This window comes from Scophthalmus maximus, chromosome 8, assembly GCF_022379125.1.
Source record: "Scophthalmus maximus strain ysfricsl-2021 chromosome 8, ASM2237912v1, whole genome shotgun sequence".
Taxonomy (NCBI): Eukaryota; Metazoa; Chordata; class Actinopteri; order Pleuronectiformes; family Scophthalmidae; genus Scophthalmus; species Scophthalmus maximus.
The window spans coordinates 12343774-12358416 of record NC_061522.1 but is presented as its reverse complement, the minus strand read 5'-3'; the positions used below and the strand labels follow the sequence as shown (position 1 = coordinate 12358416).

General features: G+C 43.7%; 2 protein-coding genes across 3 annotated transcripts; both read left to right on the top strand.

Annotated features, from left to right (window-relative positions):
* The first annotated feature begins 1050 nt into the window (after nt 1-1050).
* Nucleotides 1051-8405, top strand: si:dkeyp-118a3.2 (A-kinase anchor protein 12). 2 transcript variants are annotated; one of them, XM_035637343.2, is made up of 6 exons: nt 1051-1285; nt 1750-3003; nt 3800-4093; nt 4462-4579; nt 5311-5421; nt 7841-8405. In XM_035637343.2, the coding sequence occupies exons 1-6, from the start codon at nt 1222-1224 to the stop codon at nt 8013-8015; spliced, it is 2016 nt and encodes a 671-aa protein (XP_035493236.2). In that variant the 5' UTR covers nt 1051-1221; the 3' UTR covers nt 8016-8405. The 2 variants fall into 2 exon arrangements, with proteins under 2 accessions (XP_035493236.2, XP_035493235.2); XM_035637342.2 differs by having other exon boundaries at nt 1052-1285; nt 3776-4093.
* Nucleotides 8406-9057: 652 nt separating this feature from the next.
* tyrp1b (tyrosinase-related protein 1b) lies at nt 9058-14643 on the top strand. The gene is made up of 9 exons (XM_035638489.2): nt 9058-9197; nt 9909-10267; nt 10518-10626; nt 11343-11556; nt 11908-12112; nt 13394-13561; nt 13835-14014; nt 14099-14245; nt 14322-14643. The coding sequence occupies exons 1-9, from the start codon at nt 9184-9186 to the stop codon at nt 14525-14527; spliced, it is 1602 nt and encodes a 533-aa protein (XP_035494382.1). The 5' UTR covers nt 9058-9183; the 3' UTR covers nt 14528-14643.

The following is a 14643-nucleotide window of genomic DNA, read 5'->3' as shown; positions in this document are numbered from 1 at the left end:
AGTTAGAGAGACTTCAAAAGAGTGAAACAAAGTAGGCAGAGAGTTTTATGTTTTGTCGCTCTGAAACCCTCAAGTCAGTTTCTATCTACGGTTTGTTTTGAGACGGAGAGCGGAGACTCTCGATATGCAGAAGTGCAGATTTGGCACCGAATTGTCAAGTAAAGTCGAGATCACTCGTGCGGCACCCCCCGTGTCTTCAAAAGCAACACAAAGACTGCAGAGAATAACACTGACATGTTCTATACCAACACTGACTCTATTTCCGCAGTTATTTTCATAGCTTGGAGCAGACTGTCAGTGTTCCTGCTGAGCAGCAGGCATGATAAAATGCTGGTGGGTCAAGTCTCATTGGTTCCATGACACCGCTTTAGAGTTCCATCATGCTGGTCTTTTGGCCAGAGAATCAATTGAGCCTTTAAGGATCAGCTGATTTCACTGTAAGACCATATACAGTTTAGCTTCCCAGAAGGGCTACTATTATTCGACAGATCCCAGGGCAACAATGCATGTACGTATGTATACATCTATCAAAGACGGATCATTTTTCCCAGAGGGGAGGGGGACAGTGATGGGCAGACAGATATCAGTCTAGGCAGAATTGATGTCTTCAATGACAAGTAGATACAGATGTTTGGCAGGTAGGCCTATAAAGATACCCCACTTATCATCTTAGTTTAATGGGTTGGCGTGCTAACGTCAACGTAAGAACGTTGATTGCATTGTAATTTTATTAACTTTTGCGCTCCGATCGACCTTCTCTAGCTCTATGTTAGGTCCTAATGGTAGTATCAGGCACACCCCAAACTCACAGCCCACCTATAATTGCTCCTCCACAGTTCAGTGTGTGTGACATGCCGCCCAAGCTTTACCACAGCTCTTGTAAGTCTCTCCAAAGCATTTAACATAGAAGTGCTACTTTACCCCCCAACTCCCAGAGACACCTGGTGGTATGAAGGCACCTCGGGGTGGTAATACTTAGCATGGCGATGTTCCTTTTTTCACCCTCTCTCACATCAGCGTCACCTGCTAACATCATCCTCCCTGGCCAGGCCCAATTTACTGTCCAACAACCAGAGACTACACATTCAGTGAATGTCTTGTGGTGTTGTACACACGCACACACACTTGACAGATTGAAGGCAGAAAAGGAAGCAAAGAGAGTTTTCCTGGAAGAAGGTCTATTTGATTTGGAGTATATTTTTCTATGGTTTCTCTGACAACATGGAGTACTTCTTTTTGAAAGGATTTCTGTTGGTTTTGTTAACACGTCACCGCACATCTGAAGGTAGGGGGGAAATATGCAAACAGTTTTGATTATCTGTGTGATGATATTTTTGTATGATGCCAAATCACAAATTTGATTTTATTTGGCTCTACAATTGATGTGCTTAAAACTATGCTCCATGGAGCATAGTAATATGTACATACAAAAATAGGTGCATATCTTTTTTTGTATTTTGAATCAGTGAATAAATGACTGATGAAGCAAAGAAAAAATGGGAATGAATTTACGCATTAATGACATGATCATTTAATCATTGTTAAGGACACGGGAGTCAATAGATTTCTCAAGCAGGGACTTGGTGATTATGGCTTCATATACTGTATAGCTCTATAACCAAAAATGCCTTGACATGAACATACTCCTTGCATGGTCAAAATTGCTATATCGTCAGTATCAACAGAACTAATTTCAGGTTTGTCTGGTGTTTACAATGCTACAACCGACCAGAAATGCTTCCTTCCTAGGTCTGTCAACACCTGTTCAATCCTCCTCCAAGGTCACCCTCCAAGGTGGCCGGACCTTATCCATAGAATCAGAGCTGCCACCTGCAGAGGTAGTGCCAGTATTGGCCCCTCCGAGCCTGAAGGAGGTGCATCAAGCTGTACAGGAAGCCTCGGAGCAGGTGGAAGGTCGTGGGGCAGAGGAAGTGCTGAAGGAGCTACTGGAGAGGGTGGTAGGGGCAGCTCTGGGGCAGGTGGACGGAGGGAGTGAAGTGAAAGCAGATGAGGGAGCAGGAAAGTTGCAGGAAGTGGTTGAAGAGGATGCACTGTACGTTGAAAAAGGAGCTGAAGCCATCTTAGAGGCCAAGGTGTTGGAACAGGCAGTGGAAAAGGAGCTGGAAGGTGAAGATATTGTCACCAAGGAAGGGTATGCTGGTGTTGGGGAGAAGCAGGAGGTAGCAGAGGTGGATGAATTGGAAGATGTAGCTGAAAAAGAGAAAGGAATTACTGAGGGTGAGAGTGAAACTGCTGCTGGATCTGTGGAGGAGACCACAGCACGTTTAGAAACTGGAGGCAGCAAAGCAGATGGTGTGGAGGTTACCAATGAGTCTCTAGACACTGGAGTCGGTCAGGGGGTTGCAGAGGCAACATTACCTGTCTTAGAAGAAACAGGAGGCGATTCAGCAGTAGAGGAGGCAGGGGTGGAAGGCAACAACAAGCAGGTTGAGTCGACAGAGGAAAAGGGAGCAGCAGAAACTGACATACAGGAAGCAGAGGAAACTCAAGCTACTGTGGAGGTGGCAGTGGATGAAGAGACAGAGAAGGAGACTGTGGAAGAGTCTAACCTGTCTAACCTTAACCTGTCTGTGGCTGATGTGGAGCAGTTAGCAGATGTACTGCCAGAGGAAGAAGCACAGAAGGAAGAAACCGCGGAAGATGAATTAGAAAAAGATGAGACAGTACTGCCATCTGATAATTATGAGCCAGAGACCAGACAAACTGCAGCAGGAGAGCTGGTAGCGGAGGAGAAAGAGGTAGTGATGGACACAGAAGGACCAGAAGTAGAGGACAAACAGGACCATTTAGTGGTGGAGGGAGGAGCTGCTGAAGAGGTAGAAACAGAAGGTACAGATGTGGGGGAGGCAGCAGGAGGTGAAAGAGATGGAGAGAGTGAAATAAAGGAAGAATCTGTGGCACTGGTGAATGAGGGGGGTGACCAACAAGCAGGAGAAGAGGTCACATTGATGACGTCACATGGCAGTGAAAAGGGGAATCAAGGTGAGATGTGTTTAATTGCAATATGTAGCATTGCAAAAGTGTAGTAAATATGATGTATTGGACTGAAATCCCGGCACAAAGAAATAAGGCATTAGTGCAGTGGACTGAGACTGGCACCATGCCCGCTTCTAGGTTTACAATATCTGAAACCTCGGAACTTCCTCAAATTTTCTACTGAAATTGTACAGCATTTCGTTAATGAGCGTCAACTTTACTTTCAGGAAATCCTCAACTTGGTAATGTTGAGTATGCAAATCATGTTCATAATCTGGGTGTCAAAAAACAAAAACTACAATGGTATTTGTCTTTAAATATTTTGCATTTTTGCATGAGACTCAGTGACTTTGGTTAAGCTTGCATTGTTCGTATCTTACAATACATTCAGATTATAAGCTCCTTTAATACATTTTACAAAAGTATTGGTTGCCAGCTTGTGTCCTGAAAAACAAAGGATTTTCAACATTAGCTGTTGTGGTTTTCTAGCTACAGTAAGCACTTGGACAATGAGAATGGTTTTGATGGTGTCAGAACTCATTGAATTCTATAAAAGCCTGATGTGTATTTTGACACGTGCAAAGATTAATATCGCACATTGCGCATTGCTAATTATGTCACGAGTTCACTTACAAATGCATTCAAAACCTTACCCACCAACTATTTTCAGCTACAGCACATCTGTGCATTATTCTACATTCCATAGGTCCATTCCACAAACCCTTAAACCTTGGCCTCTTGGCTTAATTTTCATGCGTGTGTCACATACCACATCTAGAAATGCTGGTGATCTCTGCCCCAGAGCCTGGAGATGGTGCTGAAGCCTCAATAGAGCAGAACACCGAGAACCAGGCTCCCACCCCGAGCCCATCCCTAGGTGGGGTAGAGAAGGGAGAGAATAGCCTTGGTGATGAGAAATCAAACCATGGCAACGAGATCATCACCCCTACTGATGACCTTTTGCCACACAACCCGGATGTGGCCCAACCTACACTGGATAATTCTGTGAAGGATGTTCTACCTGAACCCCCTCAGGCGGAAGGAGAGGAACCAGGGGAGGTCAATGAGCTGGTGGAAGATTCAACTGGAACCACAGGTACGAAAACATATCAATATATTACAGTTGGAACATGTGTAGGGAATGTTAAAATTCACGGTTTTCTCAAGTGCATCTTCAGATCTGAATGCCTTTGGCTATATAACAGACTTTGAGAGTTAAGAAGAAATTATGATTCTGACAACAAAATATGCAGATGGCCGAGTTGACATGTAATATGACATACCATTTCTTTTCTGAAAAATAGATTGTGAAAGTAGAAGGGATGTTGGGAGTACAGCTCCCTTGTGTGCCGATGAGGAACAGTTGATTTAGATTTAGCAAAGATTCCATGTTTTTGATGGATAAATGACTGTATATTCAGCTCTAAATCCAATGCCTCTCTCCATTTGTCTGCATCTGTTTAGAGACGAGCGAGCTGGGCCTAGAGGCATGGAAGATCGGGGCCATTTCTGCTGCAGTCTTCCTGGTTCTGGAGACTACCTTCATCATTATCTATATCCTCAAATGTCGCAACAAAAAAAAGTAGGTAAAATGGCTTTGTGTGCACTTGATCCCTTAGAACACATTGAAAAGCATTCGGGTCAACCAAAAGTACCGTCCAATTTACTTGACACTGCTCAGCTTCCAAGCCAATATCATTTCCTGTACCCTGCCACCCATTGTCATCATTCAGGAAGCCTGAGCTGCATTGCACACCAAATAGCCTCATTAAAATATAGATCATCCATTAAAACTAATCTTACTGCTCTGTAGCATGAATTTGTGTTCTGGCGCCATCTTTGTAAAGCACCCTTTTCCTCTCTTTTTTTTTTTTGAATAGAAATCAAAATAATACTTAGTCTGCATTCACACTAGTACCAACCACATCCCAATGCTTTTTCTCTAATGGCTGCTATGAGCCATCTGATTGCTAGCTGTAGTACCAACAGAGCCACAATCACAGATGGGACTTACGGCAGTGCTGGTACATGATTGCTTCTGATGTTGCCCAAGCTGCAGCTCACACTTCTGCACTGACAGATGATGGAATGAGGAGACCATGCTCAGTGGTGGTACAGCATTTCTCTCTCTCCATTATAAATAATGGTCTTTCATCAGATATATGCTGTAATAGGTTTTTTTTATTATTATTTCACATGGCCCAGTGCAACAAGCAGTTAATTTGTAGAAGGGCAGTGGTAAGCAACAACAGCAATATCTGAGATTCAGTGCGTTCTGTTTGTTCATGTGTGTGTGTGTGTGTGTGTACGCAGTACCGCAGCTACTCAGCGGTCATGTGAGGAAGGGTGTGTTGAACCAGAGGCCGCCACAGGAGGCGACTGCAATGACGACACGCTGCCTGCAGGCAACGGAGACACTCAACAGTATGTTCACATTCACACAACATAAAGTTGAGTTGTTTCAAAAGATATTTCTTCAATTGTGTTTTAAAGACGCTGACGTACAACGCTGTCAAACATCTTCCGGAGGTGTTTATCCGATCAGTTGGTAAGACCACAAAGGTCATATGACTTACATCACTGAGTCATATGACCCCCTCGTGCCATGTATGGAAGCACCTGCATTCATTATGCTCTACTTTTTTTTATTACCATCTCTGCATACAGTCAATTCAAACAATAACATTTGACAAGATGCATTTATAAAATAATAGTTCTTAAGCCATTTCAAAGCAGACAAGCTCAGTGGAGGAAAATAACTAAACTTTTTTTTTAACTAGTGGTGAAAAAGAAAAATTTAAACTAAAGTTAGAAATCAAACAAAACATCCGGATAATGAACTGATCTCATCTGATGAATGAAAAAAAGCAGATCAACCTTTACCAGACAGATCGGACATGATAAGGACAAAGGTCTCTGAATATTGCTGTTAGATTAAGAGCTACAGATACAGAGTCTTGTGTCCGATTTAAACTTTTTCCAAGGTTTTAGTTCAATATTTACATGATCTCACTGAGCTCAGAGTATCTCTCTGCTTGGCTATTTTTTTTTTCCTCGTCTAGATTTCCTCCTATAGTCTGATTTTCTGCTACCACCGACCTCTACACCCTCAGTCTTCTTGTCATCAACACCAGCCAGATGTCAGACTTGCCCAGTGTTAGATGACTAGATGTGGTGAACTGACCTGGAAACTTGTGGTTCATAGGAGCCACCAGTTTATGTGATTCTCAGCTGATTCCCGCTATTTTCGTTAGTTATGTGCCTGGAGGCTGCACACTGCGTCACATGAGCATCTGAGTCCCGTGAACCCAGAGCATTAATGGGTAATTCCACTATTTTTCCTAATCAGACTAACAGGCTTGCATCAATAATAAACCAAGTGCGAGTCTGTGCAAAGATAAAGAAAAAAAAATGATAGACGTCAAGAAGGATGAAAGGAAAACAAATGGCACACAAAGATGCATGTATGTAATTCTATGAGTGCATGTCTGTTGCTTGTGTGAAAGGGAGATGTACGCAGGGCACGAAGAGAAATCTGACGCGTGCCTCGCACAAACTATAACACAGCCACACTGAATTATTCAACAGTCATCGCGAAATGTGTCCTTTTTAAGAGACTTTGTAACAGCGGTGACAATCCAGTTGTTATTTGAGGATTGAATCACTAAAATCGCTGCCAACAAACAACAAAATATCACTTTTAGACATCTTTCGCAGCAGTGTCATCTGAACAATAAAGACACTAGGGGCTGCTCCCTGTACATAAAAAGGATGCCAGAAGCCAACGACGGAAGACAAACAAATACAATGTGAACATGAACTGTGGAAGCCAAGAGAATTGCCATACAGAAATCATGTACATTTTCAAACCTAAAATGTTCCTGTAGCCTTTTTTGATACAATACGATTTTAAAAATCAAGGTGACTGTGATTAAACGGTAGATTGTGATGAAAACGACGATACCAGCATTCACACAGGGTTAAAATTTTAATGTAGGACACTCAGAATTATATTAAACTTGGTATAGAAAACTAACAAATGATTAACAGAGTGTTTGGAATCAAAAAGGAAGACCTGAATCGGACTTTGACCGCTGCAGGGCCTCAGAACTTCCACTGGCTCTTTAACATGCCTCCCTTCATTTCTCCTTGGAAGCTGGTAATGCGTTGCACAATAAATCACACATTCTCAGCATTGGGGGGGGGGGGGGGGGTTGTTAATGAAAAGCTCTGACCCTGAAGCAGGGCTAGTAATTGAAAGTAAGGAAAAGTGAAATCTATGAGTTCATTTAGTAAAAGGTCTACTAAAATTACACAGAATTTGACTGTATTTACTGACCTGCCTAAAACTGAATGGTACTATCAAATGGCACATATATGGCACTTTGTATACCCTTCCGGGGAAATCAGCAAGGGCATGTGAATATGTATTCAGCACTTTTAGATTAGCTTTTTCCACCCAGGACATTGTCACCTGCAATAAGTCATTAATGTCAAGTTCTCTATTTATATCTGTATTTTTCATTCCCTCCCAGTGTATCTCCTTCCACCGGAGCTCATAAGCTTCTCCATCTGGTGTGGTGGTCATTAAATAAAGACCTTGCAGTGACAATATTAGCATTTGCTCACAGGCAGCATATTATACAGCAATTCTTCAGCCATTGTGAACACACCAAATTAAGTTGTGCTTAAATTTTACTAGTACATTAAGTGTCTCAACAGAACGAGCGGGTCTTTGTTTGTTTTCACGAATGCCATTGATAATTATTGCAGTCAAATAGCACTGTCTTCTCCCTTTTTAAGAATATATCATGTGCCCTCCACACACTGTCCTCTCCAACAGGATAGCAGCACTTGACCCATCTGATGTGGCTTCAACCCTGGCCCCAAACCACGAGCAACACGAAGAGAAGCTTGGGACAGCCCTGTCAGACCTCCCGTCCGGCTCCAGAGAGGAGTCGGCCAACACTGGACCCGGACCAGACTCCTCACAAGACCTCAGGACTTCCATTCTCTAGGGGTCTAACCGTTTGTCTGTTCCTGCTGTGTCTGAATAAATTCCCCCAAAAGCCACTTTCTACCCCTGTAGCCAATCCCACTTTACCCAGACACCCAGCGAATGTCCCTATACCAACACAGACTGCCTTGGATTCCAACCGTGATAACTACTGTATATGTAACACATTTGTAATTTCGTGTGGATGGCTGTATGTCTGTTTGAGTGCATGTGTAAATTGGAAAAAATATGTATATTTTAACACATTCGGCATGTGTGAATGTATAGATGGAACAAGTGCATTAACAGGTGAGATCAGTCGTGTGAATGAGTGAAATGAAGGAGCATTTTTTAAAATACTCTGCATGTATGTGAGTGTAAATGTAATAAAAAAAAAACCATTCTGAATCTAGTTTGATGTCTGTATGCTCTTTAGGCTAAACTGAGTTTGTTAAGAAATGTTGTCGAGCTGTTAAAACCTGTAAAAGGGGCAGCATGTATGAGCAATTGAACCCTTTTATCAGCAGTTCCATGCAATTTACTCACAGAGCTTTGGCAGAACCAATGTGCCATATCTGCACAGACTAATTAAAATGTAAAACACTAGCCTAAAATATTTTTTGAAGTTTAAAACAATCGATTTGATTTTCTTATTTTATTTAACTCCTGACCATTGAATTGTCATTTGTAATTTGAGCACCAAATTAAAATTATAATGACGAATGTGTGATTTCCTTCTTGCCTCACAGTATGAACTTTTCTGTAGCTGTTCTTAGGGTAGGGTTGATAATTTGAGCACACATATTAGGTTATCAGTCATTTGTATGCGCAAATGATCAAGAATTTCCCCCCCAAACACCTGTTTTCCTTCATAGTAAACACATAAATTCACTCCAAGTATGACTTGAGCATGGATGCTCTCTTACAGTCGAGCCCTTTATTGCGAGTGACCAAACAGACTGGCGTCGTATTGGTAATGATCACAAGGCATGTGAATGAATGTTAAGAGAAAGCACTTGAACCCTCAAGGGTATCCATGTGTGCTGTGTGTGTGTAGTGTGTTTGTGTGGGTGTAGGTGATTACTCAAGCTCCAAAAAGTCGGATCATGCGCTCGGTAGCTATTTAAGCCAGGAGAGGGGATCGGGCCGACTCTTGGTGGGATACAGTTCTGCAGACCGAGAGGAGCAGCATGCACAGTCAGAGGTAGGGGCAACACATGACACAGTTTTTTCCCATTATGTACCTCAGTATTCAATAAGTCTTACAGCTGAACAGGAGGCAATTGTACAGTTCAGCAATTGGCAAACAAGAGATCTTTTAGATAATAATTTTAAAAAACATAAAAAACTTTAACAAAAAACTTTTAAAAAAATACTGCATCTCTGCAAAGGCGCAACACAGTGTAACATTTTATCCCCATGTTTTATTTTAATTGGTAACGCTACTTGTGTGGTTGTTGTAAAATAATTGCTCCTGCAAAATGACGAGTCTCCACTGATCAACAAGCTTCAAAACGACAAGCAAACCCTACTGCAAAACAGCTTGAAGCAAATCATCCGTCGTCAAAATCTTCTTCTCTGAAAAAAGAGAAAGATAATGGCTTTGTGAATTATGAATCATGAGTAGAAGTGCTTGCAGGGGAAGAAGTGAAGTTTCAGAATAGTGTAAAATTGAATTGTTTTAACAAGAGAACACAAACCAAGCGTGTTGTTCTTGGGCTTAATTGAAGCGTACATGTGCGTCTGCAGCGTATTGAACTACTTTTTTTGTCTTCATCTTATCAAATGTGTAACCTGAACAAAGGGGGGTGGTTGTAAAACATGTCAAATGTGTTTCTAAAATCACCAACCTAAACCCACTTTAACCTTATTTCATTCTTCTTTCTCCTTCTGTCTCCTCTCTGAACCTGGGCAGCATGTGGAGAGCAGGTCTCGTGGTGGTCACCCTGTGTGCCACTGTAACGCTGGCCCAGTTCCCCCGGGAGTGCGTTACCCCCGAGGGGCTGCGCAGTGGCCAGTGCTGCCCGTCCCCTACAGGGGTGGCAGGGGACGAGTGTGGCGCGGGCACAGGACGGGGGCAGTGTGTTGCCATTGCGGCAGACAACCGCCGCCACGGACCCCAGTACCCCTACGCTGGACGAGATGACAGGGAGAGGTGGCCGCTGACATTTTTCAACCGCACTTGCCAGTGTAATGGGAACTTCAGTGGCTACAACTGTGGGCAATGCCGACACGGGTTCACTGGACCAAACTGTGATCAGAGGATCTCTGTGGGTAAGAGAATGAGCGCTGTCTAAATTCAGCATTGGCCACCTTAAAAATTCAGCGTCCATCTCCTACGCTACCTTCTTAAGAATTCAGCCGAGGGAATAAAAAGCCACTTTTATTGTGAGGGAAGGGAAATGTCTATGTTAATTTTTAATAACATTTTCCTTTTCGCCCCTCTTCCTACATTCCTCCCACACCTCAACAACTCCCCATTCCTGGCCCGCTGTCTTCCTCTGCCCCATTAACCCAACGCCAGTGAGGAGGAATATCATGCAGATGAGCACATCTGAGAAGCAAGCATTTGTGAATGCTCTGGACCAAGCTAAGAGGACCGTCCACCCTGACCTGGTCATCTGTACAAGAAGGTACATAATCATTCATAGGGGTTGCATATTCTGTATAGGCTTTATGATAATAATGAATAATGCTATGAATATAAAAAAATAAATGAATTACCTAATTTCACAGAGAAATTGATCTCAGCCAGTCTTTGCTCTTATGGTATGACTGAGCAACAAAGAGCCCAGTTTTGCCCGAGGACCTGCAGGCTCAGTTAAGCGGAGACTGGCAGTTGAAAGCTTAGTAATGTAGCTATGGGGTGAACCCACGCTGTGTTTTGAAAATTATCAGTGAAACCATAAAAATTACTCATGGCAGCTTTCTTTTTAAGCTGCAAGTGCAAGAAGAAAAATGATCAGTTTAGGCAGGGGTGAAGGGATTTATTGTCTTCTAAGTGCCGGTACATAAACACCCTCCATCCTATCGACTGAGAATTGTAGTAGATTAACTTTTTAATAAGTAAGTAATTCTTAGCTGCAGGTAGAAGAACCCTTTTAACCTCCTAATAAAAAAAATATAATTAATTTCTCCTGCATTAATGGCCACAACCAGGTTCTTAGCTACATCCCCAAGGCAGCTGAAATGAAATGTACACGTGTCTACCAGTTTGTAGTTCACCTAAAATCATAAACCCCCCCTCTAAAAATCAATCAGAATGACTTCTAGAAAATGATTCTGTATTGAGAGAATAAACAGGCTATCTTGATTAATAAACAAGGTGACATGTTCTTTCCCTATTTAGATACCAGGACGTGTTTGGGCCCGATGGCATCACCCCACAGTTTGAGAACATCACCATTTATAACTACTTTGTGTGGAGCCACTACTACTCCGTCAGTAAAACCTACCTGGGGCCAGGCCAGACCAGCTTCGGAGGTGTGGACTTCTCCCACGAGGGCCCGGGTTTTGTCACCTGGCACCGTTTTCATCTGTTGCAACTGGAGAGAGACATGCAGGCGAGTACCGCGCAGAGGAGGGAGGAGGACGAAGAAGGGGGGGAGGAAGGAGAGGAGGCTTCGGGGCTGATGAAGGAAATGAGGAGGAAAGAAAAGAGTTTTGGGATTTGACGAGACAGGGCCAAAAGCCATCCTAGAGGAGAAGGGGTAACAGGGAGGGAGGAGAACAGACAGAGGTGACCGATTTCATACATATCTCCCACTTTCCACACTGTGGTGGAAAGTGGGAGAAAAGTATGAAAATGTGAAAAGTAATTTAAAAATGTGGGATTTAAGTACAGAGAAGGCGAAAAGGAACGTGAAATGTCTTTTCACAACACCTGCCTTCTTCCTTTATTACAACTACAACAGGACATGCTGGGCGACCCCGCCTTTGCCCTGCCCTACTGGAACTTTGCCATCGGAGGCAGTGACTGCGACATCTGCACAGACGACCTGTTGGGAGCCAGGAGCACGTTTGACATGAACTCCATCAGCACCAACTCTGTGTTCTCCCAGTGGAGGGTCATCTGCGAGAGTGTGGACGACTACGACTCTTTGGGCACCGTGTGCAACAGTGAGGGACAATCACAGGAAAACACACCCATATATCTCACTCTGCAAGAGAGCGGCGCGGCGCAGTCTCAGCTGCATCAGAAAAGAGGGCAAAGAGCTCATAAAGAACACATGTCGAGCATAAGCTGCTATAAATAATACTGCCAGCTGTTGCGCTGCATTACAGCTCGCCATTACTACGGTGTGTTTGAAAGTACTCTACTTTTTAAACATTGCCTTCTGGGTAGTTGCTCTGTGTGTCTTAAAACACAGGATTTTTTAAGCACTTTCGATTCAGCGACCCCGATTTCTCTGCAGCAGCGATCAGAACATAGAGTAGTATTGCAAGTGTTAATTCCCAACAGACCAAGTGGTTTGAGACTTGAATAAGAGACCTCTGTGTAACACTGTAATAAGCCAGACTCTAGGTGATCAGATTTGCAGGGATCGGATCTTATTCCACACTGGCACCAGATTAAAAAGCCTAAATATCTATCTATCTTTTTCCTTCAGTTCTCAAACACGCCACATTCATGTGGACTTATGAGGAATGTCAATCTGCTTTCGCTGCAGTGCTCTGAACACTTTTTTGTTTTTTTTAACAACTGCACACGTATAAGGAAAAAAAATGAGGCAATTCAGTGAATCAGTAGAACATGTGAGTGGCCACTGTGCGAGTGATCTGTCTCATTAATCCCCTAAGAGAGTCATGACAGCCCTGGTATTTCCTGCGTCAACAAGCAACATCTCCTAAAATGGGTTGGGGGGATGGAGGAGGGGATACCTCATTTGTGCAAGTGCTTGTTGAAGAGAGGAATCTAGCAGTCGATGGTGCCTTTGATCTGAGGGAATAGTCTTCAAACAGACAGACAACTCAGTTATGTAGCCTTCTATTTATGCGCTCGTGTATGTAGGAGAGGAAGCACGAAAAATGAAAGAAAGATCATGCATGCATGAGAAGGAAATTTAAAAAAAAAAAAGAAGCTCACAGAGCTCCCACTCACTAATGTTGACTTTAAGTGAATAATTAAAAAAAGAAAACTGCCATCCTGTCATGTTTAAGACTGATCAAACTAGTCTAGTCTCCCACACGGAATTAGAAAGTGGTTAATAAAACAACATTTCTAATCTATCTTTCCATTTCTGTGGGGACCCCTGGCATGAATCTGACACACAATCTTGAGCGCCCTACTAACCAAAAGAAAAAGGAATTCTTTCAAGTTATCTTTTGTCTGAGTATAGATGTAATTATACGTCTCTTCAGTTGGATAATACCAGATCGGGTTCTGTCCTAATCACCCAGACACAGAAACCAGTCCCATCAGGAGGAACCCGGCAGGCAACGTGGCGCGGCCCATGGTGCAGAGGCTGCCGGAGCCCCAGGATGTGTTGGACTGTCTGGAGCTCAACACCTTCGACACGCCACCTTACTACTCCACCTCCTCTGAGAGCTTCAGGAACACCATTGAAGGTGCGTAGTTGTGCTTCAAGGGTCAGAATGAGAGCAGCGCTTCAGATTTAACAACCTCCCATCAACCAAAGGAGGGCTGTTCAGGTCTCAGCTCACTACAGAGCTGTGAAGCACTGTCTGACAGCACCAATACGCACTCCAAGCCAGAAACACACACAAACTAGGTCCTCCACCCACGTGCACATATGGTCAGCTCCAACACAGCATTTGTTGCTCCTAATTTTGGAAAATGAGTGTTTTCATTTAACAGCTCTGATGTTTTGTGTATTCCAGGCTACAGCGCCCCTCAGGGGGCTTACGACCCCGTGATCCGCAGCCTCCACAACCTGGCCCACCTCTTCCTCAACGGGACCGGCGGACAGACTCACCTCTCGCCCAACGATCCCATTTTTGTCCTGCTGCACACCTTCACCGATGCCGTCTTTGACGAGTGGCTCCGCAGGCACCAACCGGGTAGACACACGCTGAACTGGATGCCGACACAGAAACACAAGTCATTGTGAAGGATGAGTAAACCTATTTCTCCTCGTCCTGCAGGTGAAATAGTGTACCCTGAGGAGAACGCTCCAATTGGGCACAACCGCATGTTCAACATGGTTCCTTTTTGGCCCCCCGTCACCAATGCGGAGATGTTTGTTTCTGCCCCAGAAAACCTGGGATACTCCTATGAGGTCCAGTGGCCAGGTGAGTTGCAGCTCACGTGCACACACACGCACGCACGCACAAAAACCTCAAATGACCTTCTTTCTTTTCCCAACAGTTCCTGCTTACACCCTGTCTGAGATCATCACCATAGCTGTTGTTGCGGCAGTGCTAGTGGTGGCCGTGGTGGGCGGCGTTATCGCCTGTGCTGTGCGAGCCCGTTCCTTCCGTTCAGTCGAGGCTCTGGAGCCACTGCTGGGGGAGACGTACCGACGCTACTCAGAGGACGAACGGAGATTGGACAAATCACAGTCTGTTGTCTAAATCCATGCCTTTCCAGAGAGGCCTTAAATGTTCATTTGTTTGTTTTGTGCCATCTTCTTTTCTTTTTTTTCAATACCCATACTTCTAATAAAGGTGAACTGGTGTCATACCCAGAA